Source organism: Pantherophis guttatus, chromosome 1, assembly GCF_059756535.1.
Source record: "Pantherophis guttatus breed Tessera chromosome 1, ASM5975653v1, whole genome shotgun sequence".
In the NCBI taxonomy this organism is placed as follows: domain Eukaryota; kingdom Metazoa; phylum Chordata; class Lepidosauria; order Squamata; family Colubridae; genus Pantherophis; species Pantherophis guttatus.
The window spans coordinates 67510128-67526000 of NC_142063.1; the positions used below are offsets into that span (position 1 = coordinate 67510128).

Sequence of the window (15873 nt, forward strand, 5' to 3'; positions counted from 1 at the left end):
GGCGGCGGATGGGAGCCTTGCCTGCTTGTTAGACCCACAGCGTGAGAACGGTGTTCTTGGTGACCCCTTGGCTCTCAGTGTGGTTGGCCATTTTGGATCACTTGGCCATTGCCTCCTGCAGCTTCGTGGATCAGGCCAGTAACATTGGTGCGGGCCCTGAACTGCTTTGACAGGGTGCAGGGAGGCCTGAAGTCCCTGACCACTTGGGCAGTCATATACTCCCTTTGCCAGGGAGCCGTGGCAGCAGCGTGACTGCATAAGCCAGCCTTTACCTGAATTGCAGCTCGGGATCCTGGCTACACAGTTTCTGGCCTTTCAACAGAGCTGTATTAGGAGAGAGTCACTGGTCGCATATACGGCCACTTCTAACCTTTTAAGTCACCGCGGCAGCGGTGAATCGCATAAGACTGCCTGGACTTTAGCAGCGAGGCCAGCATACGTTCACAAGCCTGGAAAATTTCTAGCTTGTTTACTGATCCTACTTAGAATTACAGCCTTTAGGATCAAGGCCCGAGGGTCATCTGTGGCTGTGGTGGACCTCTGCTCCTCCTTGGAGCTAGAAAGGATGGTGAGCTGGCAGCAGAGCTTTCGAGGGTGTCTGCCCAGTTTCCAGGCCTGCAAGGACAAGATGGAGGACAGTGGATGAGGCTCTGGCCTACTGCATGGGGAAGCTTGGTCTCCCCATGCCTCAGGACTGCCAGGGCCCCAGTCAAACCAAGGTCTGCCAGCCTGGCAGCAGCAGCAGCAAAGATTAAGGCCAAGGCTAGAGTCCCCAAGAGCAGAGGAAAGGGTGGCACAGCAGAGGTAGACGGCCTTGGATTTGGAGTTTGCAAGGGCAACAGAGGGGTCCACCAGGTGAAGCCATTCTGCTCACATGATGGTGGAACACCCTGGTGTTGACAGTCATAGGGGATTGCTCCTAGGGAGGCACAAACAGGTCCCAGAGGCAACCTTTATCCCAACTGCAGTGGGGCTCTGCCTGGGGGGGGGGGGTTGCAGGAGCAGGATACCAGCAGTGGAAGAAGAGAGTTCTCAGGGAGATGATTTTCCAGAGCACTCTACCTAAAGCCGATCGTCCCTTTCGGAAGGCAGGCTTCCAGGAGAAGGGGAATTTTCTGACTATGAGCAAGATACCCCCTGTAGACCAGACTTTAAGGGCCTATTTAACTCCACACATTTCAGGCCTCTTCTAGCCAAGGCACAGACCACTGCTTGACTGGGGAAGGACTCTGGTACACAAGAGCCAACCCCAGACTTAGGGGAACAGGAGGATTTTTTGTTTACAGAACAGGCCACTGAGGCAGATACCATCCCAATCCCCAGGATGTTTCTGGATGTGATACGTAGGCAGTGGAGTTCTCCTGCCATAGCCTCTCGACCCAGTGGCCTGGAGAACACGCTTTATGGCGTGGACCCTGAACTCCTTCAGCTGGTCCAGGTCCCAAGGGTGGATACTCCGGTAGCAGCCTTGACCTCCTCCTCAATCCTACCACTGGATGCGGAGGATGCTTTGAAGGCTGAGGAAAGGAAGAAGATGGCCCTCCGCAGGGCCCATCAGGCAGACTCCTGGGCGATCTGGGCCTCCACAGCAGCATCCTTTTTCACCAGGGCGCTGGCTCAGGCAGCTTCAAGCCCAGATGCTGCCGGATGGTCTCAGGGCTCACCAGGATCTCTGCAAGATCATTGCTGTGGCCGAATACACCACGGACACGTCTCTGACCGCCACCAAATTTTCAGCGCGGACCATTGCATCTTCGGTAACGGTCCAGGGCATATTGTGGCTACGCCATTGGCGCATGGACGCCAAAAACAAGTGGAAGTTGGCTTCTGCCCCCTTTGAGGGGGAAAGCCTCTTTGGGCAGTCTCTGGACCCTTTCCTTGTGGAAACCAGAGACAAAAGGAAGGTGCTCCCTTCCTAAGGCAGACGGGCGGATTTCCACTCCATGCCGTACTTCAGGCGGCCCTCTTTTCGGCAGGGGGAACTGGGACGAACTTTCCCCGACAACAGAGGCCCTTCCTATCCCGGTCAGATTACCAGACCAAAAGATCTATCTTTGGTGGCAGGGGCCGACAACAGCCATGGGGAAAACACTCTTTCCATGGCAACAGTGGCAGGGGTTTCAGACGCTACAAATGACATCAGGCCTCACCCTCCCATAGGGGGCCATCTTGGACATCACAAAGGATGCCTGGATCAGGGAGACCATAAGATCAGGGCTATCCCTGGAATTCCTCTCTCCTCCCCAGAGGTTTTTCCTCCGCTGTTCCATTTCCAGAGACCCAGTAAAACGGGGACTCTGGCAATCCAGCACTTGCTGGATATTCGGGCCATTCAGCTGGTTTTGCCAGACCAGCGGTGGCTGGGCTTTTCTTCAATTTTGTTTGTCATCCGAAAGGCCTGGGTGGGGTGGGGTGGAGGGCAATTCTGAATCTCAAGGGACTCAACCGGTATCTGATGTTAAGAAGATTCAAGATGCACTCCCTTCGTTCCATTCTAGAAGGGATCCAAGAGGGGGACTTCTTGACTTCTGTGGACCTGATGGAAGCGTACCTCCACGTCTATTCATCCAAGTCACAGACAATTCCTGAGGTTTTGTTATGCCGGGCACCATTTCCATTATGCGGCCCTGCCGTTTGGCCTGGCATTGGCTCCTCAGGCGTTCACCAAAATCATGGCAGCATGCCTCAGGATGATCCCTATATGGATCCAGTGTTACTTGGATGATTTGCTTATCCAGGCGTCTTCCCAACCGATGGCAGAGAGAGATCTGGCTACAACGATCTGGATCCTTCGGGATCTTGGGTTCTCCATCAACCTGAACAAGTGCCACCTGGTTCCCACAACAAGGCTTGTACACTTAGGGGCACTCATAGACACAATAACAGGACACATATTTCTTTCTCAGGAGCATCAGGACAGCATCAGGTCCTTAATATGCCAAATTCTGAAGGCAGGCTTGTCCCAGCTCCTGGGGAAAATGATATCTTGCCTTGCCATAGTGCCTTGGGCACTGTTCCATGCCAGGCCCCTCCAATGGTTTCTGCTCCACTACCAGAGGGCAGGCCACAGTACCTCAATGATAAGGGTTCAAGTACCACTGGAGGTGCTTTGCTCGCTACTCTGGTGCAGGTCCAGAGCACTGGCAAGAGGCTGTCTCTACAAGGAACCAGACTGACGATAATGTCCAATGCCAGCCTTTTCGGCTGGGGAGCCCACTTCGACTCCCAGCTTGCCCAGGGATGCTGAACACAGCAGGAGCTCCGCCACAACATAAATTGGCTGGAGCTCCAGGCAGCCCGCTTAGCCCTCAGGGCATTCCAGCAGGAGGTTGCGGGTCACCATGTCCTCCTCCTGACGGACAATGTCGCAACAAAAGCCCACATCAATCGGGGGGGGGACTCAATCAAAGTCCCTCATCAAGGAAGCAGAGACCTTCTGCCAGTAGGCAGAGACTCATCTCTTATCAATCAGGGCAGAGCACATTGTGGGAGTATCCAATGTGTGGGCAGACTGGTTGAGCCGAGCCACTATTGATCAGTCTGAGTGGCGTCTACATCTCTTCATCTCTCCGACGAACACTTACCTCCCCAGATTTTATTTGAGGTTCCCAGTGCCAGGGGCAGAAGGGGTGGATGCACTACGATGCCCTTGGCCCAGGGGCCTCTTGTATGCCTTCCGCCCTTCCCCTGCTCCCAGCAGTAGTCAGGAAGGTGCTGTCGGAGAGGGTGGAGGTCCTGTTGGTAGCTCCCCACTGGCCCAGACAACCGTGGTTTGCCGACCTGGTCAGCCTGTCAGTTGCCAGACCCTGGAGGATTCCCCCAGAGAAGGTCTCCCTCAGCCAAGGTCCCATCATCCATCCGGAGCCTCAGTGGCTCCAGCTGACCGTTTGGCGGTTGAGTAGAGACTTCTGAAATTCTCCAATAGGGTCATAAGGATGAGCCAGGCAGCCTTCTACCACGCACATTTACAATGTGACTTGGAAGACTTTCACTGACTGGTGTGTTAAAGGACACATAAACCCTACTTTGGTCTCAATGGCGGATGTACTGGGATTTTTGCAGGAGGGTCTAGAGAAGGGGCTCTCCCTGAACACTTTATGCCAACAGGTTGTGGCCCTGACCTTAGTTTTGAAGTTTGGAGATTCAGGCTCCGTCGCTTACCACCCAAGGATACAAGCCTTCCTCAGGGGAGCCTCCAATTTGAAGCCCCCGACAGTACGCTGTTACCCCACCTGGGACTTGACCAGGGTGTTGCAGGCCCTTACTAAGGCACCATTTGAGCCCTTAAGAGAGGTCAGCCTACGTCTCCTCTTGTGTAAGGTAGCTTTCCTTGTGGCCGTCACATCTGCCAGACGGATTTCAGAGTTGGCAGCATTATTGGTGAGAAAGGACCTCTGTATTTTTCATCCGAACAGGGTGGTCCTGCGGTTGGACCCTGCCTTTCTACCAAAGGTTAACTCCTTGTTTCACCAAGCACAGGAGTTGATCTTGCCTGATTTCTGTCCAAGGCCTCGGCATGCCTTGGAGCAGACCTGGCATACTCTGGATGTTAGGAGAGCCCTCTGTATGTACATCTCAAGGACTGCTTTCATCAGGAAGACTGAGTCCCTGTTCATTTCTTTTCAGCCATCAACTTTGGGTCACAGGGTGACGCCTTCCACAGTGGGTCATTGGCTACGGGCATGTATTGCCCGTGCCTATGAGCTTCAGGCCCTCCCGGTGCCTCGAGGGATCATGGCACATTCAACTAGAAGTGCCACCATGATGGCGGCCTGGGCTACCCAGACCTATATAGAAGAGATTTGTAGGGTGGCGATATGGACATCTCTGTCACCATTCATCCGACACTACCGACTGGACTCTTATGCGTCTGCTGAGGTGGCCTTTGGCCGGCATGTCCTGCAGTGTGTACATGAGGAGGTGGGGACTCCCGACCAGAGCAGTTCCCGCCCATAGGACTGCCAAGCTTTGGTATGTCCCATCATGGACTATGGAGAAGGGGCATTGGTCTTACCTGATACGCCCTTACTCATGGTGATCGACGGTTGAGTCCAGTCCTACCCGAAGGACTGTCTGGTTCAGATTCTGGGAGATGATATGTTTGTTTTGAGCAGGTATTCCAGATTCGCTTCGTCTTCGTTGTCAACTGGGGAATGTTACCAGGGAGGCGTGTCCTCAGAAATTCAACTCAGTCCATAGAGCTATGAGGCTAGAGTAACCCATCCTGGACTCTCCCATCGATCACCATGAGAAAGGGCGTATCAAAGCCCCCTTTCAAAAAAAATTTTGAAGTTCAGAGCAAAAAACGAGTTGTTTCAAGTTTAGTTCCAGTAGAACACAGCCAATTTGACCAGTCCAATGAAAATTTCTGTGCAGAGTTTTGTTTTCCTTTTGGTTACAAGCTCCAAGCATTTTCCACATGCTTATCTCTCCATTCTCTAACCTTGCTATCTTCCATTTATATTTGTTTGACTGTGGAATAACCATCCCATAAGGAGATACATCTGGCAGGACACCAAAGAAGGGCCTTCTCCATGGTGGCTCCCTCTCTCTAGAACAGTGTTTCCCAAACTTGGCTATTTTAAGATGCATGGACTTCAACTCCCAGAATTCCCCAGCCAGTATGCCTGGTTGACGAATTCTGGGAGTTGAAGTCCATATATCTTCAAAGGGTCAAGTTTGGGAAACACTGCTCTAGAACATCACGCTCCCTAGAGATTAGACTGCCCCCTACTCTTTCAGAAGGTCCTGAAGTTGTGGTTCTGTCAGCAGGCCTGAGGAACCCAGAGCAGTATGGAGCCCATTAAATGGCTAATATGAATGTGTGTTGTTGCCGGGGTAAGGAGTGAGAGTTATTTTATTATTATTTTTTTATTATTTTTATTTCTTCTATATGGTCTTTTTATATCCTTGTAGGCCGCCACAAGTTGCCATGTGTGAGTAGGTGGCAATATAAATTTTCTAAATAAACAAATAAATAAAGCATACATACTATGGGGAAATAGTTTTTATCTAAACCTTGCAAAAAGTAAAGAAGTTGGGCAAAATTCGTGTTCAAGCTCTGGGGAAAATGCAGTTTCCAATGACCACCTGGGGAAGAAGAATAATGTATTGAGAAGGTATTTTTGCCGGTTATAATGATGAAAGAGATGTATCCAGCTTCACTTAACCATTGAGAGAAAAGCATTGAGGTATCCAGAGGCGCAGGGAAAATTGGGAGTCGGTTCCACAGTTCCCCTGAGGCAACTTCCCTGCTGCTCAATTTTATAGAATAAATTAGCACCCCAAGAGAAATTTTTATGGTAGTGAGAAGAGGTAATCTCAAGCTTGCTTTTTGTCACAAAGGTCTTTTTCTTCCTCAAATGGTGGTATTCTGATTTACAGTATCGTGGCTGCCCTTAAGAACTCTGGCCATCTCTTGTGCATTGAAATTATTTCATGTGATCACATCCCCAACCCCACAAAATATTATAAGGCTGCTCTTGATTTACGGTGTCAAATCAGTAAAGTAACTCTAACTTATGTCCCAGTGTTGCATAGAACATTGGGCAGGAAATACTGAAGGATTGTCTTTGTTATCAATGTCGTCATCATCCTCATTATTATCATCCATCATAAATAGCACCTGCGTTAGAACTTTACCATTTAAATGCCTTCAGCTTGCCCTTCCTTCTTTGCTTTCCCATTCCTTTACCTAGCTTTTTGAGGTTTGCCAAGTTTGGTTGGGTGCTGTCAGCAAGCTGGGTTAACAAACATGTATAGTCTATCTTCTAGAGTTTTATGTTAGTATTATGGAACCTGCCAATTGGATTGGTTGAGCCCAAACACTCACTTCAGCCACTCCTATGCATTCCTGATTTTCCTTGACCTGTTTGGGATATTTTCCAGTGGTGAAATGTAGCCAATTCTATCCGGCTTGGGCGAACTGGTAGCGCCAGCGGCAGGAGGCTCCGTCCACCTGCCCATTATCACATCCGTTTTTTACCCTCTGTGTATGCGCAGAAGGCTCTGTGCATGTGTGGAGGAGGCACACACGCTCACATTTGCGAACCAGTAGCGAAGGTAAGTAGATTTCACTCCTGATATTTTCCCTAGATTTTTTTCTATTTCTGCAAAGCCTTTGGATTTACCCAAGCATGCTGATACCCTTTTCTCATTTTCAGATAGCACTTTCATTGTCAAAATATCACAATATTTTTTGGATTATTAAACCAGTGTATAAGACGCACCAAGATTTCGAAGAGATAAGTAAGAAAAAAAAAGTTTTTGTCCTCCCCAGCCCTCAGGAGCACTCTGCAGGCCTCCCAAATCCTCTGCGCGCCCCATTTTTTGCAAAAACGGCCCCATGTTGTGAAAAACATGGCATGCAGAGGGTTTGGGAGGTCTGCAGAGTGCTCCTGGGGGCTGGGGGAGGGCAAAAAACCCTGTTTTTGCGAAAAACGGGCCTGTTTTTTGCAAAAATGGAATGAGCAGTGCGGGGCTTCGGAAGGCCAAAAATGGCTGTATTCGGTGTATAAGACGCACCAACATTTCCATCCTCTTTTAGGGGGGAAAAAGGTACGTCTTATACTCCGAAAAATATGGTAATAAACTGTTGTTAAAAAAAATATTGAGAGCAAAGCAGTCATAAAAACATATAACCAATCCTGAAAGCTAGATAGTTTGTATTAAAAATGTCCGCCTGTCAAAATAAGTAACTAGTAAAGAAGTTAGAGATGTTCCAAGTGAGTCCTGGGCAGGCCTGTCTTGTGAGAACATCTGGTCCTAAAATCCCATGCAGAGAACACATCAATACAAGAATCTTCCATTTTTGCAATTCTACCTCCCTTTTAAGTGGTTTTTGGGTATTAACTGGAGATTTTATCATATGTTTGTAGAGAATCAGATGCTGTTTTTCCAATAATCGGGTGGAAGAAATAGATCTTCATGATTAGTAGTGGAAATAAACACATTGCAGAACAATTTGTTTAGATTGCATAAGTTACAAGCCAAGTTAGTTGCATTTGGTTCTGCTAAAATTAATGAGATTTACTGTAAGTAGATGCCACTTTTTGTAGGATATGGAATTTGGTTTTAAGTTTGACTTCTGTTTTAAAAATGAGAGCCTGTTTGGTGCCATGGGTATGGTACCAAGCTAGAAATTTGGGGATTGTGAGGTTTTTACTTGTTTGTTTGTAGAATGTATTAGTTGCCCATCTTACCACAAGATAACTGGGTGAGTATTTACTTACTTACTTATTTACCTACTTACTTACTTACTATCTGCATATTTTAGATGCTTTTCAATACAATTTACATATTTTTATAAACATGACAGATATTGAAATGTAGCTGATAGACATGACAATTTATTTTAAAATAAATGTGGTATCATAGAGTCTGAACAGTGTTGAATCAGCTGTTAGATATTTCCTTTTGGGACAATTTAAAATGCCTTTACCAAGAAAATTGTTGTTTCCCATCAATGCTATCACATCATGGTCAACTGATTTCTTTCTTACAATCTAAGTCTGATCTTTATAAACTACAAGATGCATTTATGTACCATTTTTAAACATTTTTAGTATCCCCAAAATGGAAATAGTATACAGAAACTGAAACAACAGATTTCTGCATGGAATAATGAATAAATTCAGTTTTTATCATAATAATGAGTTTTAAAAGGGTTGAGGAGGGGGGGGTACTTTAAAATTTCATTTACAGCACGAGCAAGAATATTTTAATTAAGATAATTTGGCTGTAATATTGAGAAATGAAACTTAATAACTTGGGGGGGAATAGAAAACTTGCTATGAGTCAGAAAACTGGCTATGGGCAATGCCCCATTACTACTCCCAGTTTCACGTTCCTGTTAAAATTTTAAGCACCTTAGCTTTGTGTATATTTTTAGTTAGAGCAGAAAATCCAGTCCATCCAAAGTAATGGAACAATTTCAAGATTCAATACTGTAGCATTTTATAAGAAATGTATATAATATATATGTTGAAATAAAAGATCACTGCCAATCCTGAACTCCCTCTGGATATTATCTTCCTCAAAACACTCCCAAGATATGTCCCAGGAGCATGATGGGGCACACAGACGCAAGCATGCCCGTACATGGTTCCCATAGCCCACGAATAGGTGGGGGAGATTGGTTCTTACATGGAGGGCAGCAGGTGGAAAGAAGAATATTACCTCACACTACCTATCTTCTGATCTTTTTTTCTATGTTTAAGAGAAAGTGGTGTTGCAGTTGAGGTTGTTTGTGTGTCTTGATGTGACAAGATTTCTAGCACTGATAGACCTTTCATTGCTTCTGGGTGTTCTCTAGAGGGGGAGGGGGAGAAGCTTGATTGTTCTTGATTTGAGAAGAGTTTAAATATTTGAAAAGTGTCAGTTAAAGTGATTGAGAGAATTACCATTTTGCATGGAAGTCATCAGAAGTTTCATTTGGAACAAGATCTCTCTTCTAGAAATTTAAAAGAATAATCCATTAGTAAAATAGTGAGCTAATTACGAAACCTTTTCTAATGTAAATTATTCCAATGTTTTCCTCTAATTCATTTATATCACAGATTATATTAATACTGAAAATAGCTTCTTCTGGGCATTGTTTTTATAACAGGGGTGCTCTACAATTAAGCCGGGATTTCTCCCCAAGAAAGCAAAATTTGTGCTTATTGAGCCTCACAAAAATCTAGTTATATTCATAGACGTACCTCAGGTGCTTCAATACAATTGTAGTTGAATAGTGTTAAACCTTTGGGACAGTTTTTTTTCTAGTTGGAATAATTATTTCATTGTGTCACTGAACATATGCTATTGTTCTTCTCTATGACATGCTCCTACCACACAATTCATAGTGTTGCTTACATGGTCAAAAATTAAGACTTGCAAGCAAAGTAATACTCCGCAGAATTTCAGTGCATGCAATTAAAAAAATGTCATGAGGGAAAGTGCAAGCCTATCGCCGGAGGCTTCTCTGCATGTTGTGCCTGTAACTGCTGGCTCATTTCTTTCAGTGCCTCATAGTCTGGAAATCAAACATTCCAGCTAAGGCAATTATTGGTTTTGATAACAGTATAGTGTGTCCTGTAATTTACTGTGGAGTGGGATTGCTTGACAGCAATATAATTGCTAGGATGGGGCATACGTCCACAGAGATTCAAGGTATCCATATGTTTGCAGCTATAGTTTTCAACAAGGACTGGGATTTGAAGTGTTTGTGGGGGAAAGCTACTGCTTACTTCTTCGGATAGTCTTGCAGTTTTGGTTTGATTGAAAAAGTTTACCGGCAGTTACTCCAGCGATTATGAGATAGCTACAGAGATCATCGGATCCTCTTGGCACTTTTCTTTTACTTCCTTTTTTAAAAAAGAGCTGAGCAGCTCTGTCTTGTGCATATTTTGTCAGTGCCAGATTAAGACATGGCACTTTTTCACAGCAGTGCTTGGAAAATGAGGCAAACATGCTGCTTACTCAGTGTTTTGTGCACTTAAAATAGTTATAGGAACAGTCTTTGGGAGTAAGGGTGACACTGCTTTGACACTGCTTCCATAACTTCATTTTCCAAACAAAATTTTAATTAACTGGAGAGAGGAATTCAAAGATCGCTCTGGACTAAGAGTGAAAATGAAACTTCAGATCTGTTACTGATAAATTTCAGTAAGGTGATTGTGCTGCATTGGTTGTTCTTGGATTCTGCTGTGACTAGAGGTCCCCAATATATTCTTTGTCAAATGAACTTTGATCCTTTGTAAAATGAAATCCCAGGGTCTTTGATGCAATACATAGAGCTTCTCGAAAAACCAAATTATGTCTTAAAAGGGAATTGCTGTATTAAAATCTGAGTCGCCATGTGTGAGTAGATGGCAATATAAATTTTCTAAATAAATAAAAATAAAATAAAGAATGTATCTGATTATTTAAATTTCAATATTTGTTTTAGCCCTGCCTAGATGCCAAAAAAGTTGGCCATCCCAACTTGGGGTTTCAAGGAACCTGTCGGCCATGTTGTTTCATTTTTAGCACTTGCACACGATTGTGTACCATGATTGCCTGATTCAGAACTAGACAGCATGTCTATTATTAAAAGGTGGTACTCTGTGTAGGTAATTAATTTTCACTGACATACTGAGGACAGAGATTCAGGTTGTAAGTAGCTTTTGGGGATCCATCCTAAGCATCGCTAACGCATAAACTGCATAAATATTCTAATTCCCTCAACAGCTTTCCTTATTGCAGCTAGATTTAAAAGACTTAATTGAAAGGCACTAAAAATGGGTGATGCGTCGACATTAGCCAAATAAAATTAGCAAAAGTAGTTGTCTTTGTTCTTTATACAACCTGTATAGCCCAGTCCTTTCACAGGTAAATATTGGTAGTGATCTTGTTGCTTGGCTAGTCTTAGAGATTCTTCTAGTACTCCTACAAAAGGGAAGGGGGAAAAGAACAGATAACGTTTCTCAGTTGCGGTTTACTCCCTCAGGGCACTTTAAATATGGTATTGATTCTCTTGGCCACAGTTTGGATTGTTTCCTCCCACACAGAGGTTTTTCTTTTTACAGGGCTTGAAAACTTTTTGGATAATAAATGCTGACACTTGGTGGCCCCTTTCATTTCCAGTGAAAGGAAAAATAAAAATTTGGACATTTTCCTTGATGCAGTAGGGGGCTCCATTCTATCTTTCAGTTGATAAATGTGGATGTTTCCGTTGCTGACTGAAGACTAACTGCACTTTAGATGAAGTTTGAGACCTGTTCATTTCTGTTTCTGGAAAAAATGAAAGCAGGGTTAGCTGCCCACCCAAGGAGAAAAAAGCAGTATAGTTCCTGCATTCTTTCCTGTTGTATGTGGTAGGGGAAAGGACTAAAATATTTCCATATATTTAAAAATTTAAAAACAGGCAGATATCTGCTATCTATGTGTGCTCCTCCAATCTGGCAGAGATACTGATATATTCTGGAATGTTCCTGAATGAAGCTTGTATTCCTTTCTTGCTGCCTAATTCACAGAATTTTGCAAAGACCCTAAGTGGGTATGATCCACTGCTCATGAGCCATATTGATATTTTATGACTGCAAAAATGGAGGAAAAATAGAAACGAGAAGAAGAAGCAGAGCATCAATATTTATTTTTAGCAGGTCTAGATAGAATTGAAGTGGAGGGTGCCCTCATTTATCATTTTTCAATAATATATGATTGCATAGCTATGTTGTGTCTACAAAACAAAGCCTTTCTCTTCTCCCACAAGTTTATTTGCACTGTGAAAAATCAGAGACAGGGAGGGAAAAAATGCCGATTTTTTCTGAGCTGGTATGAAATGGACTAGAAAAAAGTTGAAACCAAAATAATTTGGAAATGAATTCACATTACATTGTCCTGAAATAATACCAACACTGAAATAATAACAATTTTTAAACATAGAGAACTGCAATGGATACTTCAAAATATTTAGAAGGAATATTTTTTTTTTATGAATGAGCAGCATTTTTAGTTTGTAGAAGCAGAGTCATAACTAGGAAATCCTGAGTGGCAGTTTGGAATTGGGATTGAGGGAATCTGATGTACGGTAAGCAGAAAATTTAAAATTATGCTATCTTGATGTGGATGTCTTAAGAGGAGAAGGGGACAGCTACTTAACTTTTTGGGAAAAAAAGTGTGTTTTTAGATGACAAAATACACTATTCTGGATATATCTGCATTAACTGAAACCAAATTATTATAGAGTATGCAGGGAAAAGTAAATGCAGCTAGAATAAATTCTAACTCTTACACCTAAAGCTGTAAAGTTATAATTGCCTAATATATCTCTGATAACCTGACCAATCAGTTCCATCTGTGTGTGGGCGGGTGTTTTCTTTTTCTTCCTAATATGTACTTAAAGGTATATGCTGGTCCCACATATATGTATTACCAATATGTGATCCAAAAGCAGTGTGCAGGAAAATCAGCATTTCTGAGTCTTGCTCATCCTGGTTTCTAAGCCTGCCCTTATAACTCTATATAGCCATTCTCTGTTGGCTAAGAGATCCTCTGACCCTCTGCAGATCGGTTTCTCACCCTGGTCAGGATGTGTTCTTCTGTATGCAGGGATTTCAGAACCGCTTCCCATATTTTCTCCAGTCCTGGTCATGGGTTCTCTCTTTCTTTTGAATGCATTCTATGCATGCAGATGATATATTGCAAACACATTTTAGAGCTTTTTAACGGGATTTTATTTAAAACATGAATATTCAAAGATAACACTTTTCAAATACCAGATAAAAAAAAGCTAAAGTAGATACTCCCCCTTTTTAAAAAATGGGTTTCCCTAGTTATGTGAGAGAAATTCTACCAGTGGCTAATCCCTGATGGAAATCATCCCTACAGATGATGGTGAGATAGATCGGTGTTGGTTGGAATTAACAAAAGAGTAGCATGCTTCTGAATGAAGAAGGAAGGCTTCAGGGTTAGTCTTACGCTGTGTCCTGTTCTTTTCCCACAAAAATGGTGTCCTGGTTATGCGAGAGAAGTCCTGGAACTGGATAATCCTGATGGGAATCATCTCTCGGAAGATGATGAGATAAATCAGTATTTGCTGGAATTAGTGTAGAATAGTTACTAGTGTAGAGTAGCATACTTCTGAGAAAGGAATGAAATTTTAGGTGTTTGGTCTTTAGCCAAATGTAACTGTCAAGTTCTGTTTTGAAATGAAGACATATTTTAGGATAGCTGAAATCCTGATTTGGTTAAACACCTTATCCCTTGCCCCCAAAGATCCATATTTTGTATAGAGCACATATGTTCTGAGTATCAGTTGGTGTATTGTGTGAGGTAGCATTTATCTACTGCTGATATTAAGACATTTTCCTTTGTGTTCGCAGGGGTGGACATTGATCCTATGACGCATGCCCGGAAGAAACAGCTCTTGCTTCTGAAATACTCAGCTGGTTCTGCTGGCCAAGCTTTGTCACCGATTGACGGTGAGAGAATGGATAGGACTGAGGTGGAGGGCAGCAAGCAAGGAAATGGTACTGAAGGGCAGAAAGTCCAGACTAGACTTGCCAATACAACTAAAAGCAGGAATTTGCAAGAACTCCGAAAGACATATCCCTTAAGGAAACGCCTCAGCTCCTCTGTGGACAAAAAAACCTGCTCCGTGCTACTCACTAGACTTGAGGATGTAGCTGGATCACTGTCAGAGGAGACTCCAAGGGTGATGAAAAGAGGTCTTGCCAGTTGCATAGATGACTTCAGACCTTCCTGCCTTCCAGAACAAGTTCAAGGAGCAGGAGCAGGGAAACAAGACTCTTCTATAGGCAAATGCCAGCTGTCATGCCTTGGGACTGAGGAGGAAGGGCATAATGTCTGCCACTCAGAGCCCAGAAAACGGAGACTAGCCTCCTTGAATGCTGAGGCAGTGAACAACCTGCTCTTTGAACGGGATGACAACTTATTATCTGGCAGGCGTTTTCGAAAAGATTCCCCCCAGATTAGTGGGATTTGTTGCACTAATAGCATATGTTGCAAAGCTCAGGGCTCATGGCCCTTGACAGAAAAACGAGGCACTAAAACAGCGAAGGGAAAGAACCAAACTAAATCAAGTCAGAAGTGTGCTCCTTATAACCAGTCCCTGGGCGGTGGCTTTGAAGGGAAAAGACGGGAGGACAAAGGAATTCCCTACCATCCTGCCCCAAAGAGATTGGCCAGTCTCAATGCTGCAGCTTTTCTGAAACTGACTCATGAGAAAGACCAACCATTAAAGCCCAGAAGTAAATCAACTGGAGAAAGCAAGATGGAAGGACACAGTTCCAAATCAAAACTCAAGTGGGCCAAAGCCAATGGAAAAAATTGTGTTAAATCCAAAAAGGAAATATCCTCTGTCAAAATAGAGGGTCAACATAGCTGGCAAGGTGTCTCTGAGGGTGCATTTAGAAAAGCAGTTCATCAGGATTCTCCTAGAATCTATGGGAAAACGGAATCCATCAGTTACACACCATCACCTAACTCTTCTGAAGGCACAGAAGGTTTCTTTCACAGACTGCCTTTGCTAATGGGTGGGCAAGCTTCCATGAAGCCTGAATATGGAAGACCTGGAGAGAAATCTCCTACCCCCAAGCAGGAATTTCATCAGCCTTCCTTCCCAGTACCTCAGTTCCATCCTTTGCCTGTTCCAGGCAATCATCCAGATTGTGGCTGTCTCTTTGAATCGTCTGACTTGACGCCGTTGAATGGATTTTATGTTTATTATGGCCAAAGTGGATATAATAGTTACAGTCATTGCTCGATATACCCGAAGGATGAGTTGTCACAGGCAACGGGTTGTGAGGGGCTTTTGGTATCTCCTGGTTCCCTACCGTCTGATCCCTCCTTTCAACCATTTCATTGGTGTAGCTCTCCATATTGTTGTGGAGAGGGACCAGCAATTAACAGCTTCAGCCTTTGTGGAGTTATGCATGTACCTGAAAGCAGAATTGGTAGTGGGCATACAGGGCGGAATGGCTACCCTTATAAGATGCCTTTTGCAGCAGGTAAGTCTGCAGCTATTTCCTTTTGTTAAAAATGCTAATATTTACGGGCAATTGAGTCTTTGAATGAAGTTGTATCCTTGTTGCCAGTAGATAATATGCTTGCATTGCCTGGATGATTGGATGCTGGGATACCGTGCTGGCCTTCAGCATCTCTGAACCTGAAATAGCAAGTCCATGTAGGTTAGGTCATTTTTTTATTCACAGGCAAAGTTAGAGGTTGGAATCAGAAGAGTTCCCAGATGAAATCTCATGCTAAAAGGAGATACCAGTTGTGTCTATTTGAGCCGTGGTGGCTCAATGGTTAGAATTTTTCCAGTCTTTTCTATTCTTCTCAACAGGGAGCCTTTAATTGCAGATATTTCCTCAAAACTCTCAAAGT

The 15873-nt window shown here is 44.1% G+C and overlaps 1 protein-coding gene across 5 annotated transcripts in view; it reads left to right on the plus strand.

Moving 5' to 3' along the window:
* Nucleotides 1-15873, plus strand: part of BAHD1 (bromo adjacent homology domain containing 1) — a 74512-nt gene that overhangs the window by 25884 nt on the left and 32755 nt on the right. For all 5 annotated transcript variants that reach the window (XM_034417861.3, XM_034417860.3, XM_060687467.2 and 2 more), the window contains exon 2: nucleotides 13848-15494. In XM_034417861.3, coding sequence (XP_034273752.2) covers nucleotides 13865-15494 — 1630 coding nt within the window. In that variant the 5' untranslated portion in view covers nucleotides 13848-13864. The remainder of the gene's footprint in view (nucleotides 1-13847; nucleotides 15495-15873) is intronic.